Here is an 18,388-nt window from a genome sequence, read left to right on the forward strand (position 1 = left end):
AAGAGCAGGGTCGTTCTCCCCTGTGTCTTGGCCAATATTTATCCCTCAACCAGCATCACTAAAACAGATTATCTGGTCATTATCACATTGCTGTTTGTGGGATTTTGCTGTGCGCAAATCGGCTGCTGCGTTCCCTGAATTACAACAGTAAGTACACTTCAAAAAGTACTTCATTGACTGTAAAACGCTTTGGGACATCCTAAGGATGTAAAAGGCGCAATAGAAATGCAAGTAATACTCTCTCTCTCATTAGTCGCTTGTTGGGCTGCAATGCTGAATCTTACAGCTGGGTACAGTTTAGACAGAGCTTTGTGCTGCAAATTGAATTGATCCATTTGGTTAAGGAGACACCATTTACCCAAATTTATTTCACCTCATGTAGCAGAATGAAACCTTCAGCCATGAAATCTTTCTCCTTGCTGCTTGATAGGTACACATTGTAAAATTACCAATCAACCAAGTACACCCGACATAGCTAATCCATTGAACAGAGCAAGCATATCTGATGATGTTTTTAATTCTTTGTTACACTTGAAATGAAGACCTTTAGTTGTGAATCTCCAATTTATTTATTTTCATTATATATTTGATTTAGGCCAATGACCATATAAAATAACTGATCTCAGACTCACATATCATAAGGTCACATTTGCCGTATTAGAAAAAACAAAGTTTTGCCCTTGACCTGTCTTTTGAATATTATGTTGAAGATCGAAATTTAAAAACTTTTTTTTATGGATAAAAGTCATTAGGAGCAAGAGGACAAGGAATTAATGACAACAAACATTTGCAGTCTAATTTGCTTTTTGAGAAATGTTTCTGTTTAAGAAATTTAATGGAAGATTGCATTGAAACATTAACACGTTCGTGCTTTCAGAGACAGTACATAAAACCTAGGAACAGGAGTAGACCATTCAGCCCATCGAGCCTGCTCAGCCTTTCAATATGATCATGTCTGATTATCCACTTCAATGCCTTTTTCCCACACTATCCCTTTATCTCTTTATATCATTGGTATTTAGAAATCTGTCAATCTCTGCTTTAAACATATTCAATGACTGAGCTTCCACAGCCCTCTGGGTTAGAGAATTCTACAGATTCACAATCCTCTGAGTAAAGAAATTTCTCCTCATCTCTGTCCTAAGTGGCTTCCCCATTATTTTGAAATTGTGTCCCTTGGTTCTAGACTCCCCAACCAGGGGAAACTCTTACCTGCATTTATCCTGTCCATCCCTTTTAAACATTTTGTAGATTTCAATGAGATCACCTCTCATTCTTTGAAACTCTAGTGAATATAGGCCCCGTTTCCCAATCTCTCTTCATAGGACAGTTCTGCCATCCTGGTAACATGTCTGGTGAACCTTTGTTGCACTTCCTCTATGGCAATAATATCCTTCCTAAGGTAAGGGGACCAAAACTGCACACAGTACTCCAGGTGAGGTCTAACCAAGATTCTATACAATTGAAGCAAGACTTCGCTACTCCTGTACTCAAATCCTCTTGCAATAAAGGCGAACATGCCATTAGCCTTCCTCACTGCTTGCTGCACCTGCATGTAGGCTTTCAGTGACTTATTAACAAGGACACCCAGGTCCCTTTGTACATCTACACTTTCTAATATCTTACTCTTTAAGAAATACTCTGCACATCTGTTCCTCCTACCAAAGTGGATAACCTCACATTTTTCCACATTATATTTCAGATATTAAGAATCCATCAATCCACTGTTAAATTGTCCAAAACTGTGCCTCGGTAGCAAAGGGTCAGTTCAATGGCATTGATGATCATTTATTCAATGTCACAGAGTTTTTCTCAATTCACGACAGGAATAGAGTAGGCTTTGTCCAAATTTTGAGCCTTGGACAAAATAAGTCGCCAACAGACAAATGCATCATTGTGTTGTGATCATGTCCAGGCTATATTTTGAGTGACAGTCATTTTACCCTGCCGCTTGTAAATACTCAAACAGAAGTTACCAGTTTTGGTTTTTTTTTTAATAGATCAGTTTATTTCAAAAAATAGTGTATATCAGCCTGAGATGCCAAATGTAGACTCATGGGTTCCCAAAATTTTGACTCTGTTTTCAGAACATCATTCTCTAATTGGAAAAAATTTTACATCGTATTTCCAGCACAGAAGCTGGCCATTCCAATCAGGAATTCAGAAGAAACTTCTTTACCTAGAGAGTGGTGAATAGCAAAGATGCGTTTAAGGGGAAACTAGATAACTACACAAGGGAGAAAGGAATAGAAGGTTATGCTGATGGGAGGGAGGAGGCTCGTGTGGAGCATAAATCAGCAGCATAGACCAGTTGTGCTAAATGGCCTGTTTCTGTGTAGTAAATTCCTTGTAATTCCATCTTGATGTAAAAATCTGCCATTGCTTGTAATTTTGTTTTACCAATGGTGTGTTACTTTCTGCAAGGTGTCAGGATCAATGCTCCTTTGGTACATATGGAGAAAACTGTGCTAGGAGATGTAGCTGCTTTAATGGAGGCAAGTGTTACCACATCAACGGCACGTGCCTCTGTGAACCTGGCTTCACAGGGGATTCCTGCGAGGTTCGAATGTGTCCAGATAGAGTCTACGGAATAAAGTGTGACAGGCGCTGCCCCTGCCATCCACAAACCACAATGAGGTAAGCAGTGAGTGGACAAGAAACCACCCAATGGTTAAAGTGTGAAAATAACACTTGCAAATGTCTACAGTATGAGCTTGGTCATAGACATGTCACTCCTATGTTAATTGTATTCATTTTATCATTGAAATATGCCCAAAAAAAGTACAAGAACTGCTTTCCCTTTTCTGCGCATATTTTATTTAATGTGTTTGGTATAACCTAGCATTAACTCTGCCTCTAACTGAAGCAGAAATCCGGTATTGTTCATCCTGCTGTATGTGGTGTAAGTTTGTTTGGTTGTTTTGTTCTTTTTATTTTTAACCATGGCTAATGGGACCATTTTATAAGCAACAAACCAATGTTGCCCACATTTATAGGTTCATAAAATGGTTACAGCAAAAAGGAGGCCATTCAGTCCGTCATGTCCATGCTATCCGCAAGAGCCACTCAACTAGTCCCACTCCCCTGCCTTTTTCCCGTAGCCCTGCAAATTTTTTCTCCTCAGATAATAATCCAATTCGCTTTTGAAAGCCTCAATTGAATCTGCCTCAAATACTCTCAGGTAGTGCATTCCAGATCCTAACCACTCGCTGTGTAAAAAAGTTTATCCTTATGTCGCCTTTGGTTCTATGTCACCCTAAATCAGTGTCCGCTAGTTTTCGATCCTTATGCCAATGGGAACAGTTTCTCTCTATCTACTCTCTCCAGACCTCTCATGATTTTGAACACCTCTATCAAATCTCCTCTTAATCTTGTCTAAGGGGAACAGCCCCAGCTGCTCCAATCTTTCCATGTAACTGAAGTCCTTCATCCATCTGATATTTCTGCTCTGTGTGAGTATAGAAGATAGAATTACATAGAATTTTCAACACAGAAACAGGCCCTTCGACCCAATTTCTCCATTTAATCTCTTTCCACCCGCCCCACCCCTTACCCTGCGTCACATGGAAGAACTTGAACCATTACAATATGCTTTGTTAAGCTGCACCTTTATAGAAATATTTACTAAGCTACTTGCCTCTGTCAGGATATTTGTAAAAATTTCTAAAAATTATGTTTTGCATATTTGTTATTAAAAGGAAAGTGCACCCCACTGTACTAGCAATTCATTTTAAATGTTGCAAAATCAGGTAGCCATGCTTATTAGTGTCTGTCTATTTCCTCCTTTTTGTCCTGTTAGTGCTTTGGAAGGTGCTGATAAGAGGCAGCTGAGAAGCAGACTCTCTGGGGATAGTTTAAACCTAACTTGCTGTGTGGGAAACTCGCAGGATTGGGTGGAATCCCGGTTTTATACCCGGCTAATAATACTCCCTAGTGACTTCAATGAGAGTAAAATCAAGAAGGCTATAAAACCAGGATTGCATTTATTCTAGTCAGTATCCCGAAGCAGGGATTCAGCTAAAATTACCCACCTTGTGAAACACTCTGTGCTTTATTATTCTTATTCTACGATTGATGTTATGAGGTCCTGATTCAGTGACATCATGACTGAGTGCTGTAAACTGTGGCCAGACCCAATGACAATGTCACTTGAGCTGCACAATTTTAATTTAGTTATCACTCTCTGCTTCTCTCTCACTGCCTGTTTCTCTCTCTCTGGCTCCCTGTCTCTCTCTCTCTCTCACTCACTGTTGTCTCTCTGTCAGCTTCTCTCTCTGTCTCTCACTGGAAGTCTGTGTCTATCACTATTTCTCTGCCTGTCTGTCTCTGTTTCTCTGTCTGTTTCTGTCTATCTCTCACTGTTAGTCTGCCTGTCTCACTCTGGGCTGGATTTTACCTTAGGCAGACGGGAATTCGACACCGACGTAACAATCGGTGGCGAACCCGCTTCCGCCTAGCCCAGGGATCCATCCCGCATTTTACGGGTTCCCGGGCTTTAATTGTTCCGAGGCGGGACTTCCACGCAATTGAGGGAAGAGGTCCCGCCTCTTGGCCAGCCAATCAGTGAGCCGACAGCTGTTAGTCCCAGTAGCGCCACCGGGAGCAGTGGCCAGTGCTGGGACTGCAGCCCAGCTGACGCCAGGGAGCCTGGAGGGAAGGTAAGGTGGGGTTGCCTCACCAGGGGATCGATCCTTCCCTGGTGAGGCTGGAGTGGTCGTTTGCGGGGAGGGGGGTGTCTCAGGTCCCGGGGGTGGGTTGGGAGATGGGGGCGGCCCTCAAGCGGACAACCTGTGCCTGACTGCCATGCTTCCCACCCACCGGGGCGTGGAAAGGCCGGCAGCTACCACTGGACAGCCTTTCACGTCCCTAGCACGCCCGCTTGCCACAGGTAAAATACCTGTGGCGGCGGGCAAGGGCCCTTAAGTGGCCGTTAAGTGGCCACTTACGGGCCTTGATTGGTCTCGGGCAGGCGGGCCATTTCGCACCCCCCGCCCGACGCTGTAAACTTGAGTGGAGGCGGAAACGGGGTGGGTAGGCCTCCCAGAGCCTCCTGCTCAATTTTACGCTGCCCCCACGTCACCATCCGACCTGCTGAGGCAGCGTAAAATTCAGCCATCTGTCTCTGTTTCTCTCTCTCTGTCTCTTTGCCTCTCAGTATCTGTCTGTCTCTTTCTCTTTGCCTCTCTCACTGTCTGTCTCCTTGTCTCTCTACCAGTCTCTTTCACTGTTTCCATCTGCCTTGTCTTTCAGTCTGTCTGTGTCTCTCTCTATATAAGATACGCACTTACACGTGTGCATTTATGAATGTATGTGAGCCAACAAATGATTGTGCTCATTTCCACCTGTACAAAATATTATATTTTCCATTTCAGATAATAAAAATCAGTATTTAGCAGCCGAGTTTCACTGAAGCTCTGTACAAATCTTGTTTATCAAACAGGATAAAGTCTGTGAATCTGGAAGCTCTCAGAGGATGTCAAATCAATCTTGAATAACTTCAAAGCACTCTTTCTCCCTGTCGGTTACTGCGTGAAACGTATTCTTCAAGGGAACAATAGCGCATAAGGCAACTACTTTCACAAGTGAAGATTGAAATGTTTCTAAATGTGCTTAGACCCTATCAGTATCATTTGAACAGCAAAGTAACTGTGTCATAAATGTAAATTGAGGCATGGTAAATTCATTCACTACTGTCAGGCCTAGCCTTGCATACTGAAACACATCCTGGACATCAATTTGTTACAGCCCATGGTTGTGGCAGGCTTTCCAGTTGATATGCTTGCTTTCTCTCCACCCCCCTCCGAATGAAGTGCTTATTTGAGAGGATTAAAACAGCTGTGGTCTTTGATAAAACAGGTGTTTCAGGTGGGAACAGATGCCCATTGAACAGGTAGCATAACCTTTGAGAAAAATGACCTCTCATGGGACGGCTGCACTGTCTTTTCCAATTACTAGTTTGATGATGAGCTCCTGAACAAATTCTGCCCTTGATCTCAAGCCTCCAGTTAATTAACTACCAGTTATTTTTATAGCCCCATTGGTGGAGCCCATTACGCTTAGTGACTGTCTTGCCTAAGAACATAAGAAATAGGAGCTGGAGTAGGACATTTGGCCCATGGCTGATCTTCTACCTAAATTACACCTTCCCTCACCAGTCCCATATCACTTAATTCCCTTAGTGCCCAAAAGTCTACTGATCTCTGTCTTGAATATACTGAGCGACTGAGCATCTACAGTGCTCTGGGTAAGGAATTCCAAAGATTGACAACCATTTGGGTGAAGAAATTTCTCCTCGTCTCAGTCCTAAATTGCCGACCCCTAATTCTGAGACTTTTGTTACAACCGAGGTGGGAGGAGTGCACTCTTTTTCTAGTTCCACTTCTCCACAGGTCACAACATATATTTAATTTTTTTCCCCAGTTAGCAATACGGTCAATCATAGACTCTATTTTTATCCAAGAATAAAATACACCAACCAGATTTCTTCAATAAACAACAAAATTATCAATTTATTATAACACAAGTCTTAACCAGTGACTAAGCAAAGCATTGAATATACAGATTGAAATATAAAAGTTCCCTTTTTACCTTAACCCTCACACACACACACACACACACACACACACGCACGCACGCACGCGCACACACACACACACACACACACACACACACACACACACACACACACACCGGTTAACTGAAAAAAATAGAGATTTACTCTTTAGAGCTCTATTACAAAAAAACAAAGAAAAGTACTTTGGCCAAATACTTGCTAATTCTTGAAGAAAAAAGAGATGTGGAAAGATGTCAGATTTCCTTTGTTTTGGTTTCGTGTCCCAAATACGCATAGACGGCTGTCACTGGGATCTTCCGAGAACAATTCTTTTCAGGTGACCTTGAAGATCAGTTTGGACAGGCTTTCCAGGAGAAATATGACAACAGTTTCAGTCTGTTTCTTACACTTGCTTCTCAGGGCTTCTTAAAGAGATGGAAAAACTGGCAGGCATTTGAAAGAGCTGGAACAGGATGAGTTGGGGTTTGTTCTTGGCAGGTTGATTCATTTACTCCTTTTCAAACTATTGCCCATATCCCAACTGCCTGTCCAAAGTGAAACCAAAAGCATCTCTAGAGTCAAGCCTCCTGATCCGATAAACCTTGACCCGTCACTTTTCTGTAAACATCTTTCCCAAGTTAAAAAACCCCTAGTGGGTAATTATCTGAAGGCAGGTGACTTTCAGTAATGGTTTGTTTTTAGCACTCCTTGATTCTTCCGGTAATTGTTTGTTTTCAAACCAAGTCCAAAAGGCTTTCCGATGACCTATTTTAACACAAAAACACGAAGTCCAGCATCTATGGAATCCTTTTCAGTTTTAAAACCCAAGTCCTCAAAAAAAAACAGTGAAAGCACTCATAACACTGTGACCCTGTGTTCTAGATTGTCCAGCCAGGGGATACATTTTCTCAACATCTACCCTGTCATGCCCCTTCAGAGCTTTATATGTTTCAATGAGTTCACCCCTCATTCTTCTAAACTCCAGGCCCATTCTACTCAATCTTTCCTCAGCGAGTGATCCCCTCATTCCAGGAACAAGTCTAGTGAACTATTATCCGATTTTCCTTTAGTTTGGCCCTAATTAGCCATGCATGGCAAGATCCCAGTGCAAAATGGACCTAGAACTGAGTGCTTATCAAAAATATGAGGGTGAAGGGAGAAAATTGCATGAGCAATCAAAGTGAAATGCTGCAGGCAATACTTAAATGGTGGCTACATATGGGACAAGCATTATTTCAACCTTTGTAAAAGCTTTTAAATTGCTTTCTGAAGCTTGCCAAAGGCTGTGGGGGCGGGGGTGCGGGGAGGAAGTGGGGAGTGTGAGGGGAGGGAAGAAGTGGCTGAAAAAAAGAGAAAAAAAGACAGTAAACAAAAAAATGTGGAGGCAGGAAATCAAGTCTTTGTGTAACAATCAATAAGATAGGTTTTTAACCAATTTCCTAAATAAATTTGTATCTTCTTTGGTTTGGCAGATGAGAAATGACCCATTCTCTTCCAAATCCGACCTGGAATTCTCCTCAATCCCAGCTCAGTCTTTATTTTTGCTTCCAAGATGCCCTTGCATGGCATTAGTAATGTGCTTGCGGCATGTGGCATGTTTGGCACATGCACATGATATACACATACATGCTTTGGACATACCCACATATCAAGACCTGGTTTGCGAAGGGACGGATGCAGCTGGAAAATTGTGGGCTTAGGGCTGGTGATTTTAGACGTTGGATTTAAAATAAAAACAGGGTGAGCTTGCAAGATTTCCTGGGATGTTGTCTCTCTCGCTCTCTCTCTCTTGCTCTCTCTCTTGCTCTCTCTCTTGCTCTCTTTCTCTCTCTTTTTCTTTCTCTCCTGAGTGATGCTCACCAGTGGCAGTGGTGGTTCATGGAACCAGCTTGTTCATTCTTAGTTTTGGGGAAATAATTATTGGGTCGAATTGTGTGAAGAATAGCCCATTTCTTATGCAGTACCTCAGGATCGAGGATGACTTGCTTCCACCCCAGTTCGATGGGTTCTGAGGTGGCTGATTAGTCCAATGTGTGATCTGCAGACTCTTCCACATGAGGGGCAGGTGGTGCTTGAGGGGTCAGGTAGATGTGTAGTCTGCACTCCAACTGACTTTGCCTGTGCATGCTCTGAATGAAGTCCCTGGAGGTGTACGGTGCCTTCCCGAATGAGCTTTCTCCGTCTAGGATGGTCACGAGCCAGGAACTCCCATGAGTCGCCGGGGAAGTTTGATCTCTTCAGGGATGCTTTGAGGACATTTCTAAAGTGTTTCCGCTGTGCTCCTGAGAGTCTCCTGCCACGACCAAGTTCTGAGTAGAACGGCTGCTTTGAGAACCTGGTGTCAGACATGTGAATGACATGTCCCGCCCAGCAGAGCTGGCTTTGGATGATTAACGCCCTGGTGCTGGGCAGGTTGGCTTGGGAGAGGACACTGCTATTGGACAGCCTTTCTTGCCATTGGATTTGGAGGATCTTGCAGAGGCACCTCTGGTGGTACTTCTCCAGTGCTTTGAGGTGCCTGCTGTAGGTTGTCCAAGTCTCTGAAGCATATAGGAGCACAGGGATCACTGGTGTCCAGTAAACGATAATCTTATTCTCGGGTTTGAGATCCTGATCCTTAAATACTCTCTTCCTTGAGTGGGAAATATCCTATTTCATCATATCTGACTAGCTTCAAACAGAAGCTTTACTGTACCAGGAAGAATCTGTGGGGACAAGTTGTACTGTCTGATAGTAGCAATGCACTCAAATGAAATTCACTTTGTCTGTTATTTTAGTGAAGATACTTAAAATGGTCTGGCTGACAATTCTATTATAATAGCATATTTTGTAAGAATGTCTGAAGTGTTCGAACTTTAATGTTGTATGGTTAAGTCACATTTTTTTCCCCATATTTGATCTTTGTTATGACATATGTAATAGGCGGGCAGGAAATGTCCAGCCGTCCATCAAGTCTGTCCCACATTGACCATCCTGACTAAACATTTTCTCCCCACCCTCCCCACTCCTGGAAGAGGCAGGGCCAATGAATGAGAAAAATACTTGGGAGAATTCCTCTCTGACCCCTTCAGCAGTGCCATCATTACAGTGACAAGGTGCCCATTATTCTTGCGTAAGCCTGGAGATTGGGTGTGGGCACATTGTCTAACCCTGGCATCGCAGCCAATCCCATTTTATCCTCACCCCTCCCTAATTAATGGATGCTGAGATTGAATTGTAGCATTCCTACCACAACAGCAACAACTTGCATTTATATAGCACCTTTAATATCCCACGGCACTTCACAGGAGCATAATCAGACAAAAATTTGACACCAAGCCCATTAAGGAAATATTAGGACAGGAAGACCACAATCTTTTTTTTGGTGGGGGCAGGGACTAACAGAATGTTTTGGACACTAAGGGAATCAAAGGAAATGGAATAGGACATGAAAGTGGAAATTTCATAGAGAATCAGCCATGATCTCATTGAATGGTGGAGCAGCCACAAATGGCAGCCTTGGCTATTCCTGCACCTATTTCTTATGCTCTCATAGTCAAAAAGGTAGGTTTTAAGGAATATCATAAGAGGAGAGAGAGAGAGAGTTGGAGAGGTTCAGGGAAGGAATTCTAGAGCTTAGGGGCTAGATACCTGAGGGCACAGCCGCTAATGGAGGGGATGAAGGAATTCAGGGATGAGCAAGAGGCCGGAATTGAAGGAACGCAGAGATCTTGGAGGGTTGTAGGGTTGGAGGAGGTTACAGTGATAGAACCTTAGCTGAGATGAGGTAATTCAGCACAGAGCGTTGAGCCCCGAACCTTCTTGGCATGTATTACTTCACGTCTGACTGAGTGAGCTCGCTTTGGGGCTTTGTAATGGCTTGTTTAAGAAAAAGTGAAAACGATAGTCCCTCTCTGTTGAAATGAGTACCACGAGCAGAGAATTACAGGAAACAAAAACTAGAGTCAGTGTTTTAAGTAGAACAGTTGTGCTCATAAGGCTGTAATTATGCTGCAAGAAACTGAGACCCCTTTTATCCTCTTTCAACAGCTGTCACCCCATGTCTGGCGAGTGTACATGCAAACCCGGATGGTCTGGACTGTATTGCAATGAGACATGTGCCCCTGGATTTTATGGTATATCTTGTCATCAAATCTGCAGCTGCCAAAATGGGGCTGACTGTGACAGTGTAACTGGCAAATGCATCTGTGCCCCAGGATATAAGGTAACAGGACTTGTTTACTCTGCTAAGAAATTGTTTGAGACTTTTTCTTTCCTTTAAATTATAGAATGTTTGACAGACATTTAACCGATCAGTTTCCTTTACCTTTTTTTTCCTCCAATAAACATCCTCAATGTTGACAGCTTTCTTCATCCCAGAAAAGCATGCTACAAAATTACCCACATCTGCTATCTGTTAGGCCTGCTGAGTGCACAGAAACAGGCCATTCAGCCCAGCTGTTCTATGCTAGTGTTTATGCATCACATGAGCCTCCTCCCACGCCTCTTCATCTCACCCTTTCACCATATTCTTCTAGTACTTTCTCCCTCATGTACTAATCTAGCTTCCCTTTAAATGTATCTATACTATTCACCCAACCCCTCCCTGTGTAGCAACTTCCATATTCTCACCACTCTCTGCGTGAAGAAGTTTCTCCTGAATTCCTTGTTGGATTTATTAGTGACTATCTTATATTTTTGGCCCCTGGTTTTGGTCTCTCCCACAAGTGGAAACATCTTCTCTACATCTATCCTATCAAACCCTTTCATAATTTAAAAGACCTCTATCAGGGCTGCCTTCAGCCTTCCATTTTCCGGAGAAAAGCACCCCACCCTTTCCTGATATTTGTCTCTTTAAGAGATTTTTTTTGCAGAAGAGTGATTTGAAGCAATTCATTTCTTTCTCTGCTGATAATTAATATCTAATTCCAGAATATCTTCCATTGTCCCCCAATTTTAGAATCTCTTTACTTCTTTAAACCCTTAACTAGCATTCCATTTCAATTGTTTCACAGGGATCTGATTGCTCAATTCCTTGTCCTGTTGGTACTAATGGAGTCAACTGTTCCTCTATCTGTGACTGCAAAAATGAAGCAGTCTGCTCGCCTATAGATGGCTCATGCACCTGTAAAGCAGGTAAGGAAGCTCCGCAATGCATAGGACAGAAATACAACAACAATAACAACAACTCGTATGAATATAGCATCTTTAACATAATAAAATGTCCTAAGGCACTTCATAAGAGCATTATAAAACAAAATATGACGCTGATCCATATGAGATATTAGGTCAGATGACCAAAAGCTTGGCAAAGAAGTAGGTTTTAAGGAGTGTCTTAAAGTAGGAAAGTGAGGCAGAGCGGTGTATGGAGGGTATTCCAGAGCTTGGGACCCAGACAGTTGCAGGCGTGGCCATCAATGGTGGAGCAATTAAAATCGGGGATGCACAAGGGGCCAGAATTGGAGAAGCACAGAGATCTCGGAGGGTTGTGGGGCTGGAGGAGGTTACAGAGATAGCAAGGCCATGGAAGGATTTGAAAATATGTTTTGTCAGGCTCTATTTCTTTACCATTTTAAAAGGACAGTCAATATTACAGGCACCAGCTTCCATCCTAACTTGCATTTATATAGCAACTTTAATGTCGTAAAAATTCCCAAGGCCCTTCACAGGAGCGATTATCAAACACAATTTGACACCCAGCCACATGAGGAGATATTGGGACCGATGACCAAAACCTTGAACAAAGAGGTAGGTTTTAAGGAGCCTCTTTAAGGAAGGGAGAGAGGTGCAGAGATTTAGGGAGGGAATTCCAGAGCTTAGGACCCAGGAAGCTGAAGGCATGGCTACCAGTGGTGGAGTGAAGGGATTTGAAAACAAGGATGAGAGTTTTAAAATTGGCGCTTTGGCAAACCAGGAGCCAGTGTGGGCTAGCAAGTGCTGGAAATGATTGAGACCATTATTGACCCTTGAAAGAACATTAACACTGTACACTTGGTATCCAGTGTCTCACTAAAGTAGTTAAAAGTATTGATGCTTAAAAACTTGCCGTGCAAATGGGAGTGGGTGTGAAGAAATCAAATCATGTCGTCTCACTATTGTTCCTGTTCCCAGGAGACAACTGATGCATTTTAAAGAAAATTCCAGTTTCATACAAGGGTAGCATTTGATGTTTGCTGATACTGGGATAGTAGGTATGGAAAACTGGTGCGAGTATGCTGCTATTGTGGTGCCCTGACATTGATATGTGGGCGTCACATTACAGCTTCCAAGTCTGCATGTAAATAGAGCTGTTGGTAAATAGATTATGGAAAAGGAACTCTATTGTTTTTTTAAATATAGTTAAACCATGTCAGAGAAATTCATTTTCATTCATTTTATTCAAAACCCTCTTATAGGTGATGAGTAATGCCCCGAGCACTCCTTTTATAATTTCACTGCATTAGCCCAGACAGTTAGTATCAGTCAGCTTTTTAATGGGGAAGGGCGGAGGCTTCACTGTCAAACTCAATCCTGTGCTCACCTGATATTCAAGAGATTTTTTTTTTTACGCGGCGAGCTGTTGTGATCTGGAATGTGCTGCCTGAAAGGGCAGTGGAAGCAGGTTCAACAATAACTTTCAAAAGGGAATTGGATAAATACTTGAAAAGGGAAAATTTGTAGGGCTATGGGGAAAAAGCCATCTATTCTGAGTGCATACTTGTCTTCCCAATCAAAACAAAACGTTAAAATTCGTGAGAATTGGGGAAGCAGGAAAAATGCTTTTTCACAGCTGCCTCTGGCAGTCTGCCATAAACCCACGAAGATAATCAAAGCTAAAATAGCACATACCACAGCAGAGGAGAGAGATTCTAGTTCAATATTGAAAATACAGTATCAGATTTATAGAATCATACAGCACAGAAGGCCATTCAGCCCATTGTGCATGTGCCAGCTCTTTGAAAGAGCTATCAATTAGTCCCACTCACCTGTTCGTTCTCCACAGCCCTACGAATTTCTCCTTTTCAAGTATTTATCCAATTCTCTTTTGAAAGTTATTATTGAATCTCTTTCCACCACCTTTTCAGGCAGTGCATTCTAGATCACAACTCACTGCTTAAAAACATTTCTTCTCATCACCCAGCCTCGTTCATTTGCCAGTCATCTTAAATCTGTGTTCTCTGCTAATCGACTGTCCTGCCAGTGAAAGCATTCTCTACCTATTTACTCTGTCAAAACCCTAAGTTGACCTGCAGTCATTGAGGTTCTTCTTCAGTAACTGGAGAAAATATGCATCAAGAAAAAAATTCCCTGGCAAACACCCTGGCCTAAACTTGCACCAAATCCTTGTTTGGTTGTTTGTGACTCCAGTTTACCCCTATCCATTCGCACTCTGCTTCAAACTATTTTATAAATTTCTTGAATCATTCTTGGGATGTGGATGTTGTTAGCAAAGTTGGCATTTATTGCCCAACCCTAGTTGCCCCTTGAACAAGTGGTGGTGAACCTTCCTCTTGGAGAGCTGCAGTCCATGTGGCGATGGTGCTCCAACAATAGGAAATTCCAGGATTTTGACCGAGCAACCACAAAGGAAACTTCATTAAACTGAACCACATTAGTTCATATTTACTTCCATCGATGTGTTATAATTTTTTGCCTCAGATTTCCTAAGTTGCATTCAATATGTTTAAAATATATAGCAGATATCTGTAGTTTGAGTGTCTTTCTTTGACTGCCTGTGCCCTAAGTTCTGGAATTCCCTCCCTAAACCTCTCCGCCTCTCTCTCCTCCTTTAAAACGCCCCTTTAAACCTACCTCTTTGACCAAGCTTTTGGTCACCTGCCCTAATATCTCCTTATGTGGTTTGGTGCCAAATTTTGTTTGCCCTTCTGTGAAACACTTTGGGTCATTTTCCTATATTAAAGGCGCTATATAAATGCTAGTTGTTGCTGCTGGAGCGGGAAGGAGGAGAAAGGAGATGATTTATTTTCAGAGAGCTGATGAGGGATAAATTCTTCCGGATATTACTACAACTGTCATGAACACATCATACGAGTCAAATATATTTGTTGTACTGCATTGATTTACATTGATATCCCAGGTGTGTGGTTGCCGTGTTACTGTGTAAATCATTATTGTCTTGACCTTCGCAGGTTGGCACGGAGTCGATTGTTCGATTCCCTGCCCTCGTGGTAGATGGGGTCTTGGCTGTAACTTAACTTGTCGCTGTGCCAATGGAGGAGCCTGTAACACCCTGGACGGGACCTGCACTTGTTTATCAGGATGGCGAGGGGATAAGTGTGCAGATCCATGCCAGGTAGAGTGTTTGTCAGTAACACATTATTCCATTAATCTTCTGCAACAAACCTGTATATTTAGAGATATGGCTACGAAGTTCATATAAAACATTGCTTTACATTGGAGATTTGTTGGCAAATAAAGCTTTAATTTTATTAAATTCAAAATTAATGCTGGTTGTAGGAATACTAACAAGGAAAAATTTGGATAAGTGCAACTCGATTCTACGAAAGCATACGCTTAAAAATTGTTGATTATCTTTCTACTCTATTTTATCTTTTAGTTTGCTTCTAACTATTAATTTTACATTCTAACCCGTCTGTAACTTATTTTCATTAAAAAGTAGACAAACACTTTGGGGGACGAATTCGGCTCAGCTCGTTTTCTGCCACTTGTTGTTGCCCCTCAGCCAGCCAGCCCATGCTGAGGTGGTGCAATTCCAATCTGGGCCCTTGGGGCCCAGAGCTGCTCAAGGGCATCCTCTAAGGCCATTTGCAGCCTCCCCCAGTGAAAATCAGCAGCCTTCCACCAGCCATGGTGTAGAACCTGGGGGTATCACTAAGTAGGAGCACTGGGACAGGCAAAGGCACGTGGAAGACGGACACTAAGGAAATGCGCAAGGGATTAGTTCAGTTTTGTTTGTATAATTGGATGTATTGTTGGATAAAGTTTAATAGAAAGGTTTACGTTGGTGGCTTTTATTGTCGAATGTTGGCCAGTGGGACTTGAGATGGGTGGTGTCATGGATGGGTATTACGGTGAGGAATGGTGGATCCATGGTTGTAAAGGGAAGTTGTCCTAGGGGAACTGGAGTTTTAGCAGGCACTGTTGTCGGACAGCCTGTTCGGAGTGAAAGGGTCCCAGGATACATCTTCCCTGATTGTTCTTCGTCTTTCTCCTCCTCTTCCTGCGATAGCTTCTGGATGCTTGGTGGCAATAGCTATGCCCTCATGATGGCAATATTATGGAGGGTGCAACAGACCACCACAAACTTGGACACACGTTCCAGCGTGTGCTGGAGGGCTCCACCCCCAACTGGCCGAACAGTCTAGACATAGGAAGCATTGCTTCAGGACACTGATCCACGATATCCTGGTGGCTCCATGGCTATTGTTGTATGTTCATTGTCCTTGTGTGATCATGTGGAGGTGGGGGGGCTCATCAGCAATTTGTACTGAAGGTAGTCTTTGTCTCTGAGCAGCCATCCTCTGTTTTTTCTTGGAAGCACGAATACGGCAGACTACCTCATTGTGGCTGCTGACAGGATTCATCAACACACATGGTTGAGCACCAACTGCACATTGATGGTTTGGTGGCCCTTGTGGTTCCTGTACTGCTCCCTGTTAATGTGGGGAGCCTGCAGAGCCTCATGTGAGCAATCGATGGCCTCCTGCACCATTGGGAATTCCTTTATCCTGGTAAAGCCACATGCCCACTCATCCTGCTTCTCTCTGCTTAGAGAGATGATGAAATCGCTTGTCCTCGCACATGGCATGGATACATGGCACGCTGTCAATTGGAAAGATCCAGATGCATAGAAGTTTCATGCCACTTAGCGGCCACTGGCAGCAACGTCCTCACCCTGATGTGAGGCTCCAGGTTGGGTTGAAGGAGGTGTCACAGTTCTGTCACCATCCTCTTGTTGAATTTGAGTCACCTCAGGCATTGTTCCTGGCTGAGGTGGAGGTAGGAGAAGTGCTCTCAAAAACTCAGTGGTATGGAGGCCCTGCAACTACAGCCCCCGTACCTTGTGCAGAGTCGTGTCACCAGATTTTCTCACCTTCCTGAATGTATGCAGCAGCTCAACACAAAACGTCCAAAAAAAAAACAAGTCACGGTACTTCCACAGCAGAGGTAAGTCAAAAGCACCTCACCTAGAAGTTGGATGCCTGGCTCTTTGAAGAGCACATATTCAGCTGGGAGTGATTAACACAGACGTTCTGTGGACCTGCACAGACCACGTTTGTGAAACATACATCAAATCAGCTGGAATGGATAGACGCCACAATCAGACCTTTCCTCATACTGTTGGCACACACGCGCTAGCACCAGCTGTGCTAGGGAGCCCAAAATCATGTTCTTTTATTTTTAATATGCATCTCTTTTGAGTCATGAGTTCCACAGTCAAGAAAGTCATCCCTCTGATTGGCTCAAAGGCCACTCTTTTTTTCTCTGCTAGCCAAGGCCCATAAGTGTAACAATTGGTGCAGACACCGTCAGTCCATCTTTTGACACAGTGGCCTGGGAATTAGTTGGTACTTCAATCCCTGTAATTTAGGATGTGTTGTCAGGTTAAGTGTATGGGCTAGTTGGGCCTCAGACCTGCTGATGTTGACACTAGTGGTCATCTTCTGGAATCTAAGCTGCCGACCTAGATCAGGGACATCTAACACGGAGACAACAGGAAACATTTTTTTGGGGGGTGAGCAGGGATTCAACCTCTGCTTGCTTTTTAGTGCTGGCTACAAGTGGCTTTGGCACAAGCTATGAACCTGCAATCATTCACTCATGCTTTCAACAGGAGCCCAGGCTGTGTGGCCTGACCTGGTTCATCACAAAGGGCAAAAGATGAGGAGATGCATTGAAGCCTGATGGTGAAATATGGTGCTAGGTTTCTTATTTATCTAGCAGTAGTAACCTAAAGTGCTCAAGATTTTGGTTAATTTGTATGGATCATAGGAACAGGAGGAGGACATTCTGCCCCTTGAGCCTGTTCCACCATTCAGTTAGATCATGGTTGATCTATATCTTAACTCCATCTACCCGCCTTGGTTCCATAACCTGTAATACCCTTGCTTAACAAAAATCTATCAATCCAATCTTAAATTTTGCAATTGTTCCCCAAAAAGCTGTTGAGGCTGGGGGGAGAGAGTTCCAGATTTCCATTCCCCTTTGTGTGAAGATGTGCTTCCTGACATCCCCCCCGAACAGCCTAGCTCTAATGTTAACACAGTTGGCTGTGACATGTATATCCTCGTTGTTTATCTTTGCAACTTGTAACATAATCATGAGGGTGTACGTATTTTTGGTTGCCAGGATGGTTCCTATGGAATGAACTGCAGTGAGCGTTGTGACTGCAGTCACGCTGATGGATGTCATGCCACCACTGGTTATTGCCGCTGTCTTGCTGGGTGGACAGGTCTGTTGCATTTTTTCTCCAATTTTAATGTAAGAATTGAATTACATTGAATTTGCAGCACAGAAACAGGTCATTCGGCTCAACTGGTCCATGCTAGTGTTTATGTTCCACACAAGCCTCCTCCCATTCCTCTTCATCTCACCCCATGAGCATATCCTTCTATTCCTTTCTCACTAATGTCCTTTTTTAGCTTCCACTTAAATGCATCTCCACTATTTGTCTCTACTACTTCATGTGTTAGGGAGTTCCACATTCTCACCACTCTCTGGGTATAGACGTTTCACCTAAATTCATTGTTTAAATTATTGGTGGCTCTCTTATAGCGATGGCCTGTATTTTTCATCTCCCCAGCAAGTAGAAACGTCTTCCCTACATCCATTAGGTATGGTCATCAAGTATTTTCTAGGCCCCAAACTCTAGAATTCCCTTCTTAAACCTCTACA

General features: G+C 43.1%; 1 protein-coding gene across 2 annotated transcripts in view; it reads left to right on the forward strand.

Moving 5' to 3' along the window:
- Positions 1-18,388, forward strand: part of megf10 (multiple EGF-like-domains 10) — a 169,484-nt gene that overhangs the window by 113,372 nt on the left and 37,724 nt on the right. For both annotated transcript variants that reach the window (XM_068030545.1, XM_068030547.1), the window contains exons 9-13: positions 2,425-2,637; positions 10,583-10,757; positions 11,548-11,668; positions 14,662-14,825; positions 17,843-17,945. In XM_068030545.1, the coding sequence (XP_067886646.1) occupies positions 2,425-2,637; positions 10,583-10,757; positions 11,548-11,668; positions 14,662-14,825; positions 17,843-17,945 (776 nt within the window). The remainder of the gene's footprint in view (positions 1-2,424; positions 2,638-10,582; positions 10,758-11,547; positions 11,669-14,661; positions 14,826-17,842; positions 17,946-18,388) is intronic.

Source organism: Heterodontus francisci, chromosome 4 (genome assembly GCF_036365525.1).
Source record: "Heterodontus francisci isolate sHetFra1 chromosome 4, sHetFra1.hap1, whole genome shotgun sequence".
Classification (NCBI taxonomy): Eukaryota; Metazoa; Chordata; class Chondrichthyes; order Heterodontiformes; family Heterodontidae; genus Heterodontus; species Heterodontus francisci.